The sequence below is a fragment of the Belonocnema kinseyi genome, chromosome 8 (assembly GCF_010883055.1).
Source record: "Belonocnema kinseyi isolate 2016_QV_RU_SX_M_011 chromosome 8, B_treatae_v1, whole genome shotgun sequence".
Classification (NCBI taxonomy): domain Eukaryota; kingdom Metazoa; phylum Arthropoda; class Insecta; order Hymenoptera; family Cynipidae; genus Belonocnema; species Belonocnema kinseyi.
In genome coordinates, this window is record NC_046664.1 from 70,196,678 (window position 1) to 70,210,446 (window position 13,769).

At 27.0% G+C, this 13,769-nt stretch overlaps 2 protein-coding genes across 2 annotated transcripts in view; one reads left to right on the forward strand and one right to left on the reverse strand.

Annotated features, from left to right (window-relative positions):
- LOC117178952 (probable dolichol-phosphate mannosyltransferase) overlaps positions 1 to 3,162 on the reverse strand; it is a 16,232-nt gene extending 13,070 nt beyond the window's left edge. The window contains exons 1-2 of the mRNA XM_033370535.1: positions 3,078 to 3,162; positions 2,785 to 2,963 (exon numbers count right to left, since the gene is read on the reverse strand). Of these exons, the coding sequence (XP_033226426.1) occupies positions 2,785 to 2,912 (128 nt within the window). The 5' untranslated portion in view covers positions 2,913 to 2,963; positions 3,078 to 3,162. The remainder of the gene's footprint in view (positions 1 to 2,784; positions 2,964 to 3,077) is intronic.
- A 45-nt stretch (positions 3,163 to 3,207) lies between these two features.
- On the forward strand, positions 3,208 to 12,836 carry LOC117178953 (NF-kappa-B inhibitor-interacting Ras-like protein). The gene is made up of 2 exons (XM_033370536.1): positions 3,208 to 3,461; positions 12,073 to 12,836. The coding sequence occupies exons 1-2, from the start codon at positions 3,363 to 3,365 to the stop codon at positions 12,577 to 12,579; spliced, it is 606 nt and encodes a 201-aa protein (XP_033226427.1). The 5' UTR covers positions 3,208 to 3,362; the 3' UTR covers positions 12,580 to 12,836.
- Positions 12,837 to 13,769: the final 933 nt, after the last annotated feature.

A 13,769-nucleotide genomic window follows, 5' to 3' on the forward strand; every position in this document is an offset into this window, starting at 1 on the left:
GAAATCGATGTAGCTGAAATTAAATGTTTTATTTATAAATCTCCCCCTTTATTAGCTGTAAAATGTTTTATTTTGAGGACTAAAAATGACCGATCATTAAAAATGTAAATTTTACAACATTAAATACACGTAGCTCCAAAATTTATGTTAAATTTTCAATATTTTCAAGATTAAATTTAATTCAAACTTTACAGCCTAAAATTATCTCAAAACAGGTGAAATAGCGTATTTTTTTTAAATAGGAGAATAATGGGGCAATACATTATTTTTAACAAAATTAATGCAGGTGCCATAGTCCTAAGATTTCAAGTCGAAATATGTTGCATTTAAACAAAATAATTTGAATCTTCAACTAATTAAATAAATTTTTAACAAAGTTGTTACAATTTACAACCATGTGGAAAAATTTCAAATAAAAAAAGACGAAAATGTAGTAGTTGAATTTTCATCTAAAAATTATGAAATTATTAGAAAAGAAGCAAACGAATTGCTGAAACAATAATTTAACTTTCAATCCTAGAGATAAATTTTCAACCAAGAAGATTAATTTAAAAAAAAAAAATGAATTTTCATCAACATTATTTTTTTTACCAAAAATACCAATTTTCAACATAATACATGAATTTTCAACTAAAAAAGAGAAATTTTTAACACAAAATGGAATAGTTATATTTATAATTAAAAAAAAGTATTCCTCAAACACAAAAATGAATTTTCAACAAATTAGTAAAATTTTCGACTAAAAAGGATAAATTTTGAACCACAGATAGAATAGTTAAATTTGTAGGTTCAATAATTAATATAAAAAAAATTATCAACATATGAATTACTAACCAAGGAAGATGAAATTTCAACAACAAAATATTATTAGCAAGAGATAAATTTTAAATCCAAAAAGATACATTTTCAACTAAAAAGATTTTCCATACCTTGAATGAAAAAAAATATCAACCAAATTGTTGAATTTTCTACAAAACATTCTAATTTTTAATCCAAATATATAAATTTTAAATAAAAATATAATTTTCAACAAAATAGTGAAATTTGATACAAAATAATTCTATTTTTAACCAAACAATAAAAATTTTCAACCGAAAAAAATGATTTCGCAACCGAAAATATATAGTAGTAGACTTTTCAATAAAAAGAAGTAACTTTCAACAAAAAAAGTCGACTTTTCTGCCAAAAGATGAATTTTCTATCCAAAAAGCACGAATTTCATACGTAAAAATACGAATTTCCATCAAAAGAACTGAATTTTTAGCCAAAAAAATCACTTCTTAACGAAAAAAGTTGAATTTTTAACAAAAAAGTTTAATTTTGTATCCAGAAAGACGAATGTTCAACAAAACAGTTCAGACTTCAAAAAAAGACTTTTCAACTAAGCAGGGGAAAATTTAGTCAGACAAGATTTAATTTATACCAAGAGATGAATTTTCATTCCAAAAAGACGAATTTAAAAAAAAAATATATAATTTTTTAACTAAGAAAATTTTTCAGTCATGGAAGAAAAAATTATCAACCAAATTATTGAATTTTTTACCAAATATTTTAATTTCCAAACTGAAAATATGAATTTTGAATAAAAAAAACTTAAATTTCAAAAAATAGTTGAATTTTATACAAAATAATGACATTTTTAACCAATGATGAATTTTCAATCTAACAGGACCAATTTCCTATCTAAAAAGGCAAATTTTCAACAAAATAGTTGAATTTTCGGCCAAAAAGATCAACTTTTCACAAAATAGTTAAATTTTCAATCAAAAGAGATGAATTCTGAACTAAAAATGTAATGATAGACTTTTCAGTTAAAAAGATAATTTTCGTAACAAAAGTAAATTTTCAATATAAAAAGATGAATTTTGAAGTGAAAAAAAGGGATTTTCCATTAAGAAAGATTTTCCAGTCCCGAGAGAAAAAATGTCAACTAAATTGTAGAATTTTCTACTTAAAATTTTTATTTCAACCCGAAAATCTGAATTTTCAATAAAAAGGTTAATTTTCAACCAAAAAATTGAATTTGGTACAAAATCATTAAACTTTATACCAAAAAATAAAAATTTTTAACAAAAAAAGATTAATACTCAAACCAAAAAGTCGATTTTCTGCCAAAAGATAAATTTCAAATCCAGAAAGCCAAATTTGTCATAAAAAACATAAGTTTTCAAAAAAACATTTGGGTTTTAAGACCGTAGATACGAATTTAAAAAAAATATATTTTTTAATTTCCATGAAAAGATTTGACTTTTTTAACTAAGAAAGATTTTTCAGTTCTGAAAAAAACTGTCAACCAAATTTTTGAATTTTTTAGATTCATTTCGTTCGCATTTTTGTGAAAAAAAAAACGAGAAAAAGCAGAAGTTTCTTTAAAACAGGGGAAAAAGATGAATTCATAAAAAATGGGATAGGAGGGAAATAGGAAGTCTTAATTTTTAATTACGACGTTTCTAAAGTCTTTAAGTTTGAAATTCTTTAATTTTGTGTATGACGAAATCAAAATCCAGTAGCTTTGAAAGTTTAAATTTAAAATAAAATTCAATTTTTGACTTGCGAGAATAAAAAAAGAAACGTATTTCAAAAAGTTCGAAATTCGAAGGTAAACAAAGAATGAATTTAAGATTTAATGATATGGAAAGCGACTAAAGTATAACTAAAATAGGTAACATTTAAGTACAGTTTGATATTTTATATAAAAAATACAACAAGTAACCAATCTGTAATTCAGAAACCTCATAAACCTGATCTAAATCGGAAAAATTGTTTGAGGTTATGTTGACTTACCATTCGTTCAAATATTTGACAATAAGCCAAATAATAATCGGCAAATTTTCGACTTCATTGTAAGTAGGGAGCAAAATTGAATATTTATCGTCTTTTCTTATTTCTTCTAAATCACTTTTATCACTCATGTCAATACTTTTAGTTGTTTTGGGTTAACTCGACGAACTTGTGTTTAAAAACTTAAAATAAAAATAACTGGATATGTTAATTATAAAACTAGTCTTTGTCTTTTCATCGGATAGAATTCATTTAGAAACAGGTAAAAAAATACTGTTTAAATAACAATATCTTACTGTAAAAAAGGACACGTTTGTTGCTATAAAGTACTGCCGTAAATAGAGTTAATTTTGAGGATTTTGAGTAAATTATCTTGTTTTGTAGGATAACTGATAGAGGGCGCTTTTAAAAGGACACGTGGAGGATTCAATAATTTGACAGCTGTCATCATTGTCATCAATGCATAGACAAAGATGTATAGATACAATTTGTTTATGAATCCTATCCATAGAAATTAATCCAGAGAAATGAATTTATATTTTGCACAAAGGTAATACGCATATACGGTGAAAAATAAAAATATGGGAAAAACTATGCGAGTGGTTGTTTGTGGAATGAAAGGAGTGGGTAAAACTGCGCTTTTGGAGCAGCTGATATATGGAAACGTTACTCCAAAGACAGTAAGTTTATAGGTTATGTTTTCTTTGTTATATTTTTTAATAACATGCAGATAATAACTCTTGTAGCTTCAACAATATTTTTTCTCCTTTTTTCTATCAATACACGTGTAAATACTATCATTTAAAATATAAAAAAATATAAATGAAGGGTGGCAGTACATAAGCGACCAGACGTCCTGATGCACCTGGACATGTCCTGATTTTGTATCGCTGTTCTGATTGTCTCATTCTTTCTGTTATGTCCTCATTGTTTTATTTTTGGATTGAAATCTCACCCGTTTTGTAGAAAATGAGTCTCTTTTGCATGATAGTTCTACATTTTGGATGCCATTTTTTCTTTATTGATTAAAAAATCTTTTAATTGTTGAAAATTTATCATTTTTGTTTAAAAATTCATCTGCTGTCGAAATATCTGTTTTGGTTAAAAATCAAACTGCTTTTTTTTTGGTTTATGGTTTAAAATTAAATTATTTGTTTGAAATAGCAGCTATTACATTTTTCGTTGAAAATTCAACTAGTTAGGTAAAAGTGGAACTGATTTTTTAAAAATTTATTTTATTTTTTATTGATTCATTATTTAAATCCAAAAACATTTTTTAATCTAAAATTAAACCATTTTATTGAAAATTCGTTTTAATCGGTTAAAAATTATTATTTTTTAAAATTGAAATTTAACTATTTCCTTTTTGTTTGAGAATTTAACTTTTTAAACTGCATTTTCAAATGTTTGGTTGCAAATTGATATTTTTCGTTTAAAATTGAAGTATTTTGTTTAAGTTCGATTTCTTTTGTTGAATTCAACTGTTTAGTTAAAAGTGGAACTATTTTTTTAAATTGATTATTTTGCATATAATTCATCAGTTTAATTCAAAAACCTTGTTCTTATTTAATAATTAACCATTTTATTGCAAATTATTTTTTAATTGGTTGAAAATTAATTTTTAACTAAAAATGTAACTATTTCATTTTTGTTTGAAATGTAACTTTTTTAGCTAAATTTTCATATATTTTGTTGAAAATTTATCTATTTTGTTAGAAATAAATTTTTATAGATGAAAATAATTTTTTTTTTAATTACTTGTTTTAAGATTTAACTTCTGCGTGGAAAAGTTGTATTTTTTAGTTGAAAATTCAACTATTTCCGTAGAAGATTAACTTTTTGTTAAAAAATTATATATTTTCGTTGATAATTTAATTCAAATCTTTGTTTTGTTGAACACTCAACTTTTTTCAAAAACTTCGTCATTTTGGTTTAAAAGTTCATTTATTTTAGTATAAATTTAATCTTTTTTGGTTAAAAACAGCTTGGTTGAAAACTAATCTTTTTTGAACAAGGATATAAAACTATTTTGTTGAATATTCATTTTATTTTGTTGAATTCAATCAAATAATTTACTTATGATTTGATTGCTTATAGTTAAAAATGATTTTTTTTTTCAAATGAAAATGTAACTTCTATTTTGGTTTGAAATTTAACTTTTTAAGCTATAGTTCCAAGTATTTGGTTAAAAATTGATCTATTTTGTTAAAAATTCATGTTTTTCTGTAGTTAAGAATCTATTCTTTTTTTAACTGAAAAAATAAATATTCCACTTTTGGTTGAATATTGATCTTTTTTAGTTGAAAATTCAAGTATTTTATTAAAAATTCATCTTTTTTAGTAGATAATTAATTTTTATAGATGAAAATTCATTTTTTTTTATTGTTTGGTTGAAAATTCAACTTTAGTTTTGGAAACTTCGTCCTTTTTGTTTAGAAGTTCATTTATTTTAGTATAAATTTAATTTTTTTTGGTAAAAATTAAACTGCTTGGTTGAAAACTGATCTTTTTTATCAAGATTTTGAAACTATTTTATTGAACATTCGTTTTCTTTGGGTGAATTCCAATGTTTACGATTTCAAATTATTATTATTTTTTAAATAGCAGCTATTACATTTTTCGTTGAAAATTGAAATCGTTAGTTAAAAGTGGGACTGATTTTTTAAAATTTATTCGTCGTTTTAACTGAAAAGCCTTTTTTTTATTTAACCATTTTATTGAAATTTTTTTTTAAATTGGTTGAAAATCAATTTTTGAACTAAAACTGTAACTATTCTAGTTTTGTTTAAAAATTTAACTATTCGAGTTGAAAATACAAGTATTTTGTTAAAAATGGATATTTTTCGTAAAAAAAATTGGACTATTTTGTTCAAAATTCGTTTTTACTGAAGTTGAAAATGAATTTTGTTTTAACTTAAAATATAACTATTCCATTTTTGGTTAAATATTGATCTTTTTTAGTCGAAAATTCATGTATTTTGTTGAAAATTCGCCTTCTTTTGGTAAATAATTAATCTTTATATATGAAAATCCTTCTTCCTTAATTATTTGATTGATAATTCTATTTTTTGTTAAAAAGTCATTTTTTTAAGTTTAAAATTAAACAAATTTGGTATAAAATTAACTTTTTGTTAAAGATTCATATATTAGTGCTGATAATTTAATTAAAATCTTTGGTTGAAAATTCAATTATTTTTTGGGATCTTCGTCCTTTTGGTTTAAAAGTTAAATTTTTTAAATCAAAATTGCATCTTTTGGCTAAAAATGTAACTATTTGGTTGAAAACTGATTTTTTTAATGAAATATTTGAAACTATTTTGCAGAATATTAATTTTGTTTGGTTGAATGTAACTGTTTAGGTAAGAGTGGAGATGTTTTTTTTTAAATTTATTATTTTGTTTATTGATTCGTCATTTTAATTTAAAAACCTTTTTCTGATTTAAAATTTAACCATTTTATTGAAAATTCGTTTTTAATTAGTTGAAAATTTATTTTTTATTTAAAAATGTAACAATTACATTGTCGTTTGAAAATTTAACTTCTAAAGATGAATTTTCATGTATTTTGTTGAAAATTGATCTTTTTGGTTGTAAATGATTGAAAATTTAAAAATTCATCTTTTTGGGTTAAATAATCAACCTTTTTCTAAAATATTCGATATTTAGCTTGAAACCTGACTGTTTTGTAAAAAAAAATCGTTTTGTTGGTTTGAAATATTAATAGTTTCATTGAAAATTCCACGTTTTTATTTAAAAATAACTTTTCGTTTGAAAATTTATATTTTCTGAATAAAAATTTAATTGTTTTGATTGAAAATTCATCTCATTAACTTTCAAGTTCAACTAATTGGTTAAAACTGTGTTTTTTTTGTTATAAATTAATATTTTCTGGTTAAAAAATCAAATTTTGTCTAAAAATTTCGTTTGTTAGTTTGACAACTTAACTGCGTTGCAAAAAAAAATCATATTTTTGGTTTGCAATTTTAATATTTTAGTGGAATTTTTAACAGTTTGTCTAAAAATTAACTTTTTTTTGAAAATTAAATTGTTTTTTTTTTTAGAAAATTAGGCTTATTGACCTGAAAAGTCCACAATTTGTTTACATGTTTTTCCTATTTGGACTTAAAAATCATCATTCTTGACTGAAAGTTCAACTAGTCGATTAAAAATAGTGATAATACAAAAAAAAAAAGGTTGTTAATGAAACTGTTTGGTGCCAAATATTTTTTGGTTATAAATTAAATTATTTGGTTTAAAAATCATTTTTCTTGGTTGAAAATGACTTTTTTCGTTGAAAATTCATCTTTTTTAGTTTCAAAATAAATTCTTTACTAAAAGATTTAATTTTGAACTTGAAAACACAACTGTTTAAAATAGAAAAATCATCTTTTTGGTTTTTAATTTCCTTGCCCTCTTTTCCACTCTAGTACTCAATCTATCCCTTTGCGCTTCTTTTCTCATCATATATCCTGGCGTCCTCCAGTGTACTTCTAATGTCCATCTTATATACCTTTCTTGTAAACTCTCAATAACTTTCCTTTTTTTCCATCACCATATTTCTGCTCCATAACCTAATACCGGCCGAAACAGCGTATCAAATAACCACATTCTCCTTTTCCAATTTTTTCAACCTTCTTTTTTCTATGCTCCATATCTGTTTTACTACCGCTGGTGCTTTTTTATCCTTTCTCTTATGTGACCTTTATGATCTCCATTTGTTTGCAAGATATTTCCCCAAATGTTTAAACTCTTCTCCGTTTTCGAACTGTATTCCCTTCCATCTCCCCGTTCATTCTTTCCTTCTCCCCTCTCCTTTTCTAAACCTTATTATCTTTGTATTTTCTACGGTTAAATTCAACTTTTCCACATTTCTTTTCTAAACCCTGCTTAATTCGGTGGCTCTATCTTTTTTTCCTCAACTTCTTTCTTCAATATCTCCAACAAAACAGTTGCATATACTTTATGCAGTATTGGAATCAGCGTCACACCCCTATAATCTTTAACCTCCCCTCCTTTGCCTTTCTTCAATATTGGGATCACTACTCCTTCTTTCCATAACTCTGGCCACCCCTATCCTCCCCATGCTCGATTATACATAATCCATGCCCATTCCTCTAGTTTCATCCCTCTGCATTTTGATACTTCATTTGGAATCTCGTATATACGAGGTGCCTTTCCATCTTTCATTCTTCCCAACACCTTGACTATTTCTTCTCTTGTTATGTCCTCTTCCTCATCTCTTTATCTACCATATTGTTCTCCCTTCATATCTTTTCGCTCTACTCCTCCTAGCCAATCCAAAAAATATTTTTTTTATTCTACGATTTCAATATCTTGGTTTACTTTTTTTCTTCTTTTTTTCTCTCTATTTACTACCTTCCAAACCTCTTGTTCTGACCTAGCTTTCTCCGCCTCTTCCTCAAACCTATTATTCTCTTACTCTTTCTTTTGACCACACAGCTCAGTATAATTATTCTTTTTTCTCCTATATTCTTCTTCAGTACTTTTTTCTTTTCTCCATTTTCTTAATTTTTTTCTGACCTTCTTTTTATCTTTACAATCCTCATAACATCCACTTCTATTCCCCCGTTTATCAACTTCATTTTTCTTTGGCATTCTAACCCTCTTTTTATTGATCCTATCATTTTTTCCACCTCGTCCACATTGCCCTCTCCTATTTTGATATTTCTGATTTTTTCTCTAAACTGTTCTTTTTCTTGCTTTGACCAATCCCCTTTTCTTACACTTTTTATCTTTGCTCCCTTTTATTCATATTGCTATTACTGTTTTCTCCCTCTAATGTCACTATTAAGAAAAAGTGATCCAAATCAATATATTCTCATACCTCCAGTTTCTTGACCTTCTCTCTTACTGCATCATCCACTATCACATAATGAATGACCGTTTCCTTTTCTCCTCCTGAGCGTGTATAATGTATATTCTCCTTCCTCATCTCCCTTTATATTTCCGTTTAAGATAAACCATCCTAACTCCTCCAAGCTCTTTAGCAACGTCGTTCCCTCCCCTTTAAGTACCTTATCTTTGGATTTTCTTCCTCTCTCTTTTCCCCATTTACTTCCTCCTCTATCTCCTATTCTCGCATTGAAATCCCTACATATTATCAGTCTAATCTCTTCTTCATTTTCTTCCACCATTTCTTTCATCTCCTCTGCTTTCTCCTGCATATCACCGTTCACATAAACCCCCACTATCTTCTATTTCTCTCCTCCCATCTTTACCTTTTCTACTATTAATCCTTCTTTTTGTTTTTTCCTCTATTTCTTATCATTCCCTGTTATACTTTGTTTCTTACTCCTATCACCATGCGTCTCATTGCTCGGCCCTTTTTATCCTTCCCCTTTGCACTTTGAACTTGCCATTTATAACCTCTTGGTAACCTTCCCCTTACTCTTTCCCATCCCTTTTCATCTAGCCGCGTCTCCATCATTACTACTACATCACACTGTGTCAAATTTCTCATAAAATTCCTATCCTTTCTCTCCAATCCTGCTATATTCTAGTAACATATCTTCCTTTCTTCCCTACATTCGTTTCTTATCTCTTTTTGCTTCTTAATATTTCTTATTTTTCTATCTCCCGTTCCTTCCTCTCCTAGTTTCCCGGCACCTCATTTCTTACTATCTCTTCCCCTTCTTCATCCCAATCCCACTATACTCCGTCTATCTGTATTCTCCCATGCTTAACCACCTTCTTACCTTTTTTCTTTCCTCTTGCACTATTTTCCTTAAATTATGCCGCATCATCCTTTCTACACGGAGAGAAATGTTAAGAGATTAATTCACGGAATCTTGATTTAATTCCGTCAATTATTCTCTTGAAATTTCTCTTCCTGTACCCATGTTTAATTATCCTCTATTCTCTCAGAGCTCCATATAACGTCCTCTTACTTGTCACCACTTCCCTCTTAGTTTGGACATACATTTCTGTAGGTTTAAAATTCAACTATTTTAGTAACAATCCGTCATCTATTTTCAATTTTTAATAGGTTTTATAATAAGTCTTCTTTTCAATACTTCAAATTTATGTTCTTCTTTATTCATAATGTACCCCCTAAGGGTTTACATGACTTACATTCCTTACAATCTTTCCGCTAATATATATGGTATATTTTTATATCTTATTCTTACTATATATACAATTATTTACATAAAGTCTCGTATCCAGTGCCTTATCTCTATTTCATGTGATAGCGCAATTTAGGACTTATTAGGAAACGAGTGAGCGAGTCATCGGAAACGAGATTGCAAGCGAAAGAGAGAGAGAGAGAGAGAGACAGAGCATGAGAACGCAAACAAACCTTAGTATACTTAACTTATACATTACCATTACTTACAATCTTTACGCTTCTAATCTAAGCGACGTCCGTTTCCTTTTTCTTTCACTTTTTTAAATCTCCAACTTGCCTTTTTTTTCACATGGATTCTTCCATTCTCTCTTATTCGTTCCTCTAGCACAGTGGTCGGCACGCTCTTGCCCAGGGCAGAGTACCCTGCCCTTGCTGCTCTACGACCTACTTTCAGGGCAGTACCTGAAATATTGTTTCACTCGAAAATATTTAATTTTGAACCCATTCAATTTGAAATTTTTAATTAAAAAAAAAAAAAAGAAAAGATTAATTATTGAATATTTAGCAATATTTGAGTTTTTATTTAAGACAAGTAAATTGAAACCAAATATTTAAAATTAAAGAATCTTTAACTGAATTGTTTGACATAGAAAGCCTGGAATCGTTAAAATTTCGAAGAGCCTTTAAACTTTGAATGTTACAATTTTAATTGTTGCATTTGAAAAATGCTTAATTCGTAAGTGAAATTTTTAAATTTTGATGTAAATTTTACAAATGAACCTTTGTAGAAAAAATTTGAGTAATTTTAAGAGATATTTGAGAGTTTTAAAAAGATTAAAAATGGTCATGCAAATTTTAGAAAGTTTTCTTAAAACCTTCTAGAATCTTGTTTAAATCTTTGAAAAACTTTTTAAATATTCTCTTAAAATAATTTTTCAAAATGAAAAATTATTTTTAATTTTCCTAGGAATCTTAAGAAAATGTTTTTGTTCTTTTGAAACCTTTCACAATTCTTGAAAAGAATCTAATTTTTTTGTTTAGAATTTGCGAAAATCTACATTTTGTTTTATATTAGGCTATCATTTCAAGTTTTACATTAAGTTTAAATCTTTTTAAATCTTCTACATATCTCTTAAAATTACTCAAATTTTGCCTGAAAATAATAAATGTTCAATTGTTATTAATACATCCAAATGGTAAAGAAATTTTCTAAAATTTGCAGAATTTTCTCAAAATTGTAGAAAAAATTCAATTAATTTTGACATATTTTTTCTGAAAAAATTTCCAAAAGAATTTTAAATTTAAAACATATTTAAAACAACTTCTAGATTTCTCAAGATTTTGAAATAAAATTTTGAAGCTTTCCAAGGATGTTTAAACTATTTAAAAAGAAAATAATTGAATGTCTAATTTAAGAAATATTCAGTTAAATTTTTTTCAATTTTTCAATATTTAATGTTTCTAGCTTAAAATTCCTTAAAATTATATAATTTTGAAAATTTAAAGTTCATTGATTGATTCTTCAATTTAGAGTATTGAAAATGATAGCGTGGATATATATTTTTTTATATTGAAAAATGTTAGTACCTTTAATTTTATACGCGTAAATTATTGAGCATTTGAAAAAAACATTTTTTTATTAAAAACTTTTAAATTTCAATTTTAAAAGTTCAAAATTTAATAGTTCCAACTGGAGTGCTTTCATTCGCAGCTCAGATCTTATTACCGCAAGTGGAAAATTGTTTAGCTTTAGTGTTCCATTTTTTAAATTTCATTGACCGTGAAAAATGTTTGCGAACCGGGAAAAAACCCGGAATTTATTTCGTCGATTAAAACGGCCACCCTGAAAATTCATCCTTTTTGTTCGAGAATTCAACTACAGTGAAACTCTTCTATAGCCCCGATTTCGGAGCTGACGGTCGGTGGCAACTAACTCATTATAGCCTGCTCCGCTTTTGTTTGTTCACGCCTGACTGCTCGCCTGAGTGACAGCCGCAGATTTCGCGCACCCCGCGCAGCACCTATGGCAGCACATGCGGCGCGACGTCAATTCTCGTAAGGGCTATAGAAGGGAGGGCTATTGAAGAGTTTAACTGTATTTTGTTGGGAAAACTTTATTTCACCTGTTTTGAGAGCATTTTTGGTAAAAATAGGAAATCTTTAAAAAAAACAGCACCGTAAATCCTTACCAATTTTTCTTTAAAGGAAATCCATCCAACGATAGAAGACATTTATGTAGCAAATATCGAAACAGACAGAGGCACCAGAGAAAAAGTGAGATTTTACGACACAGCAGGATTGGAAGCTCTTCAGAGCAATTCCAACAATCAACAATTACCTCGACATTATCTTGGTTTCGCAGATGGCTACGTTTTAGTCTACGACACAACGAAACCAGAATCTCTCGATGTCCTTATTCCCCTGAAGAAGGATATTGACAAAAACAAGGATAAAAAAGAAATAATAATTATTGTCGTCGGCAACAACACGAAAATGGATTCTGAAAACCAGTCTTTAGAAAATACTGCCAGCAAAGCTGCGAATTGGTGCACTCGAGAAAAAGTCAGACATTTCGAAGTAAGTGTAATCGATAGATCCAGTTTATACGAGGCATTTATTTACCTTTCATCAAGACTCAACCCTCCGCCCAACAAAAGTAGTTTTCCGCAATTGAGTATGGGAAGAAAAAATACAAAAACGGAAGCCACTTGATGGTTTCTTTTAGATCTGATTTACTTTCTATCCAAATGGAGATAGAATCTCGAGAAATTTTCATCTCTTTATTGAAAATTTGCTTTAATGTTGTAATTGTGAATTGCAGCTAAAAATTAATCCTTTTTTTAAAATACATGGTGTCTACTTACCTGGAAAATCTTCAATTCTCAGGGAATTTGTATGTAGATTAAAAAACCTGAAAAAATTCTTTATTTTTCAAATAGATTCATTTTACTGAATTTAACTGTTTATTTGATATTTTTTTTTGTGAGAAGTACTTTTTTTTAACTGAATATTCAACTATTTGGTTGTGAATTGACGGATTTTCTTAATAATTCGTCTTTTTTTTATTGAATTCAGCTGGTTTTTATTTAAAATTAAGATCTCTTTGGGTTGAAATAGCAACTATTATATTTTTCGTTATTTTATTTTTTTGATTTAAATATTTTGATGTAAATTATTGGGTTTATCCATTGAAAATTCATTTTCTTCCCGAAAATTTAACTATTTCAGTTAAAAGAACTATCTTGTTAAAATTCGTTTCTTGTCGATTAAAGATTAATTTTTAAAACTAAAATGTGTAATAAACCAGTTAAATAATCCATAATTTTAGCTGAAAATTTATATCTTTGATTGAATATTAATTTTGTTAATTAAAAATGAAACTATTCAATTTTTATTTGAAAATTCGTCTTTTTAGTAGAAAATTAATCTTCTTAATTGCAAATAAATATTTCGATTTGAAAATGTAACATTTTGGATGTGATTTTATATCTCTCGTGTCTGAAAAATATTGATTGTTTGCAAATTCAACCTTTAGTAGAGAATTCTTAGTTTATAGATGAATTCAGCTATTTTTGATATTTTCTTGAAAAATCCTTTTCTTTCTCTGAAAATTGAACGATTTCAATTAAAATGAAACTATTTCACTAACAATTTGTTTTGTTGAATGAAGATTAATCTTTTCAAATGAAAATTGGAATAATCGATAATTTAGTTGAAAGACCATATGTATGATTGAAAATCAATTTTGTTAACTAAAAAGTTCCTTATTCAATTTCTAGTTGAAAATTTATCTTTTTTATTTTTAGATCCATATATTTTGATAAAATTCCGTCTTTTTTGTAGATAATCAATCTTTTTGGCTGAAAATTTAACATTTTGTACGAGATTTTGTGTCTCTTGTG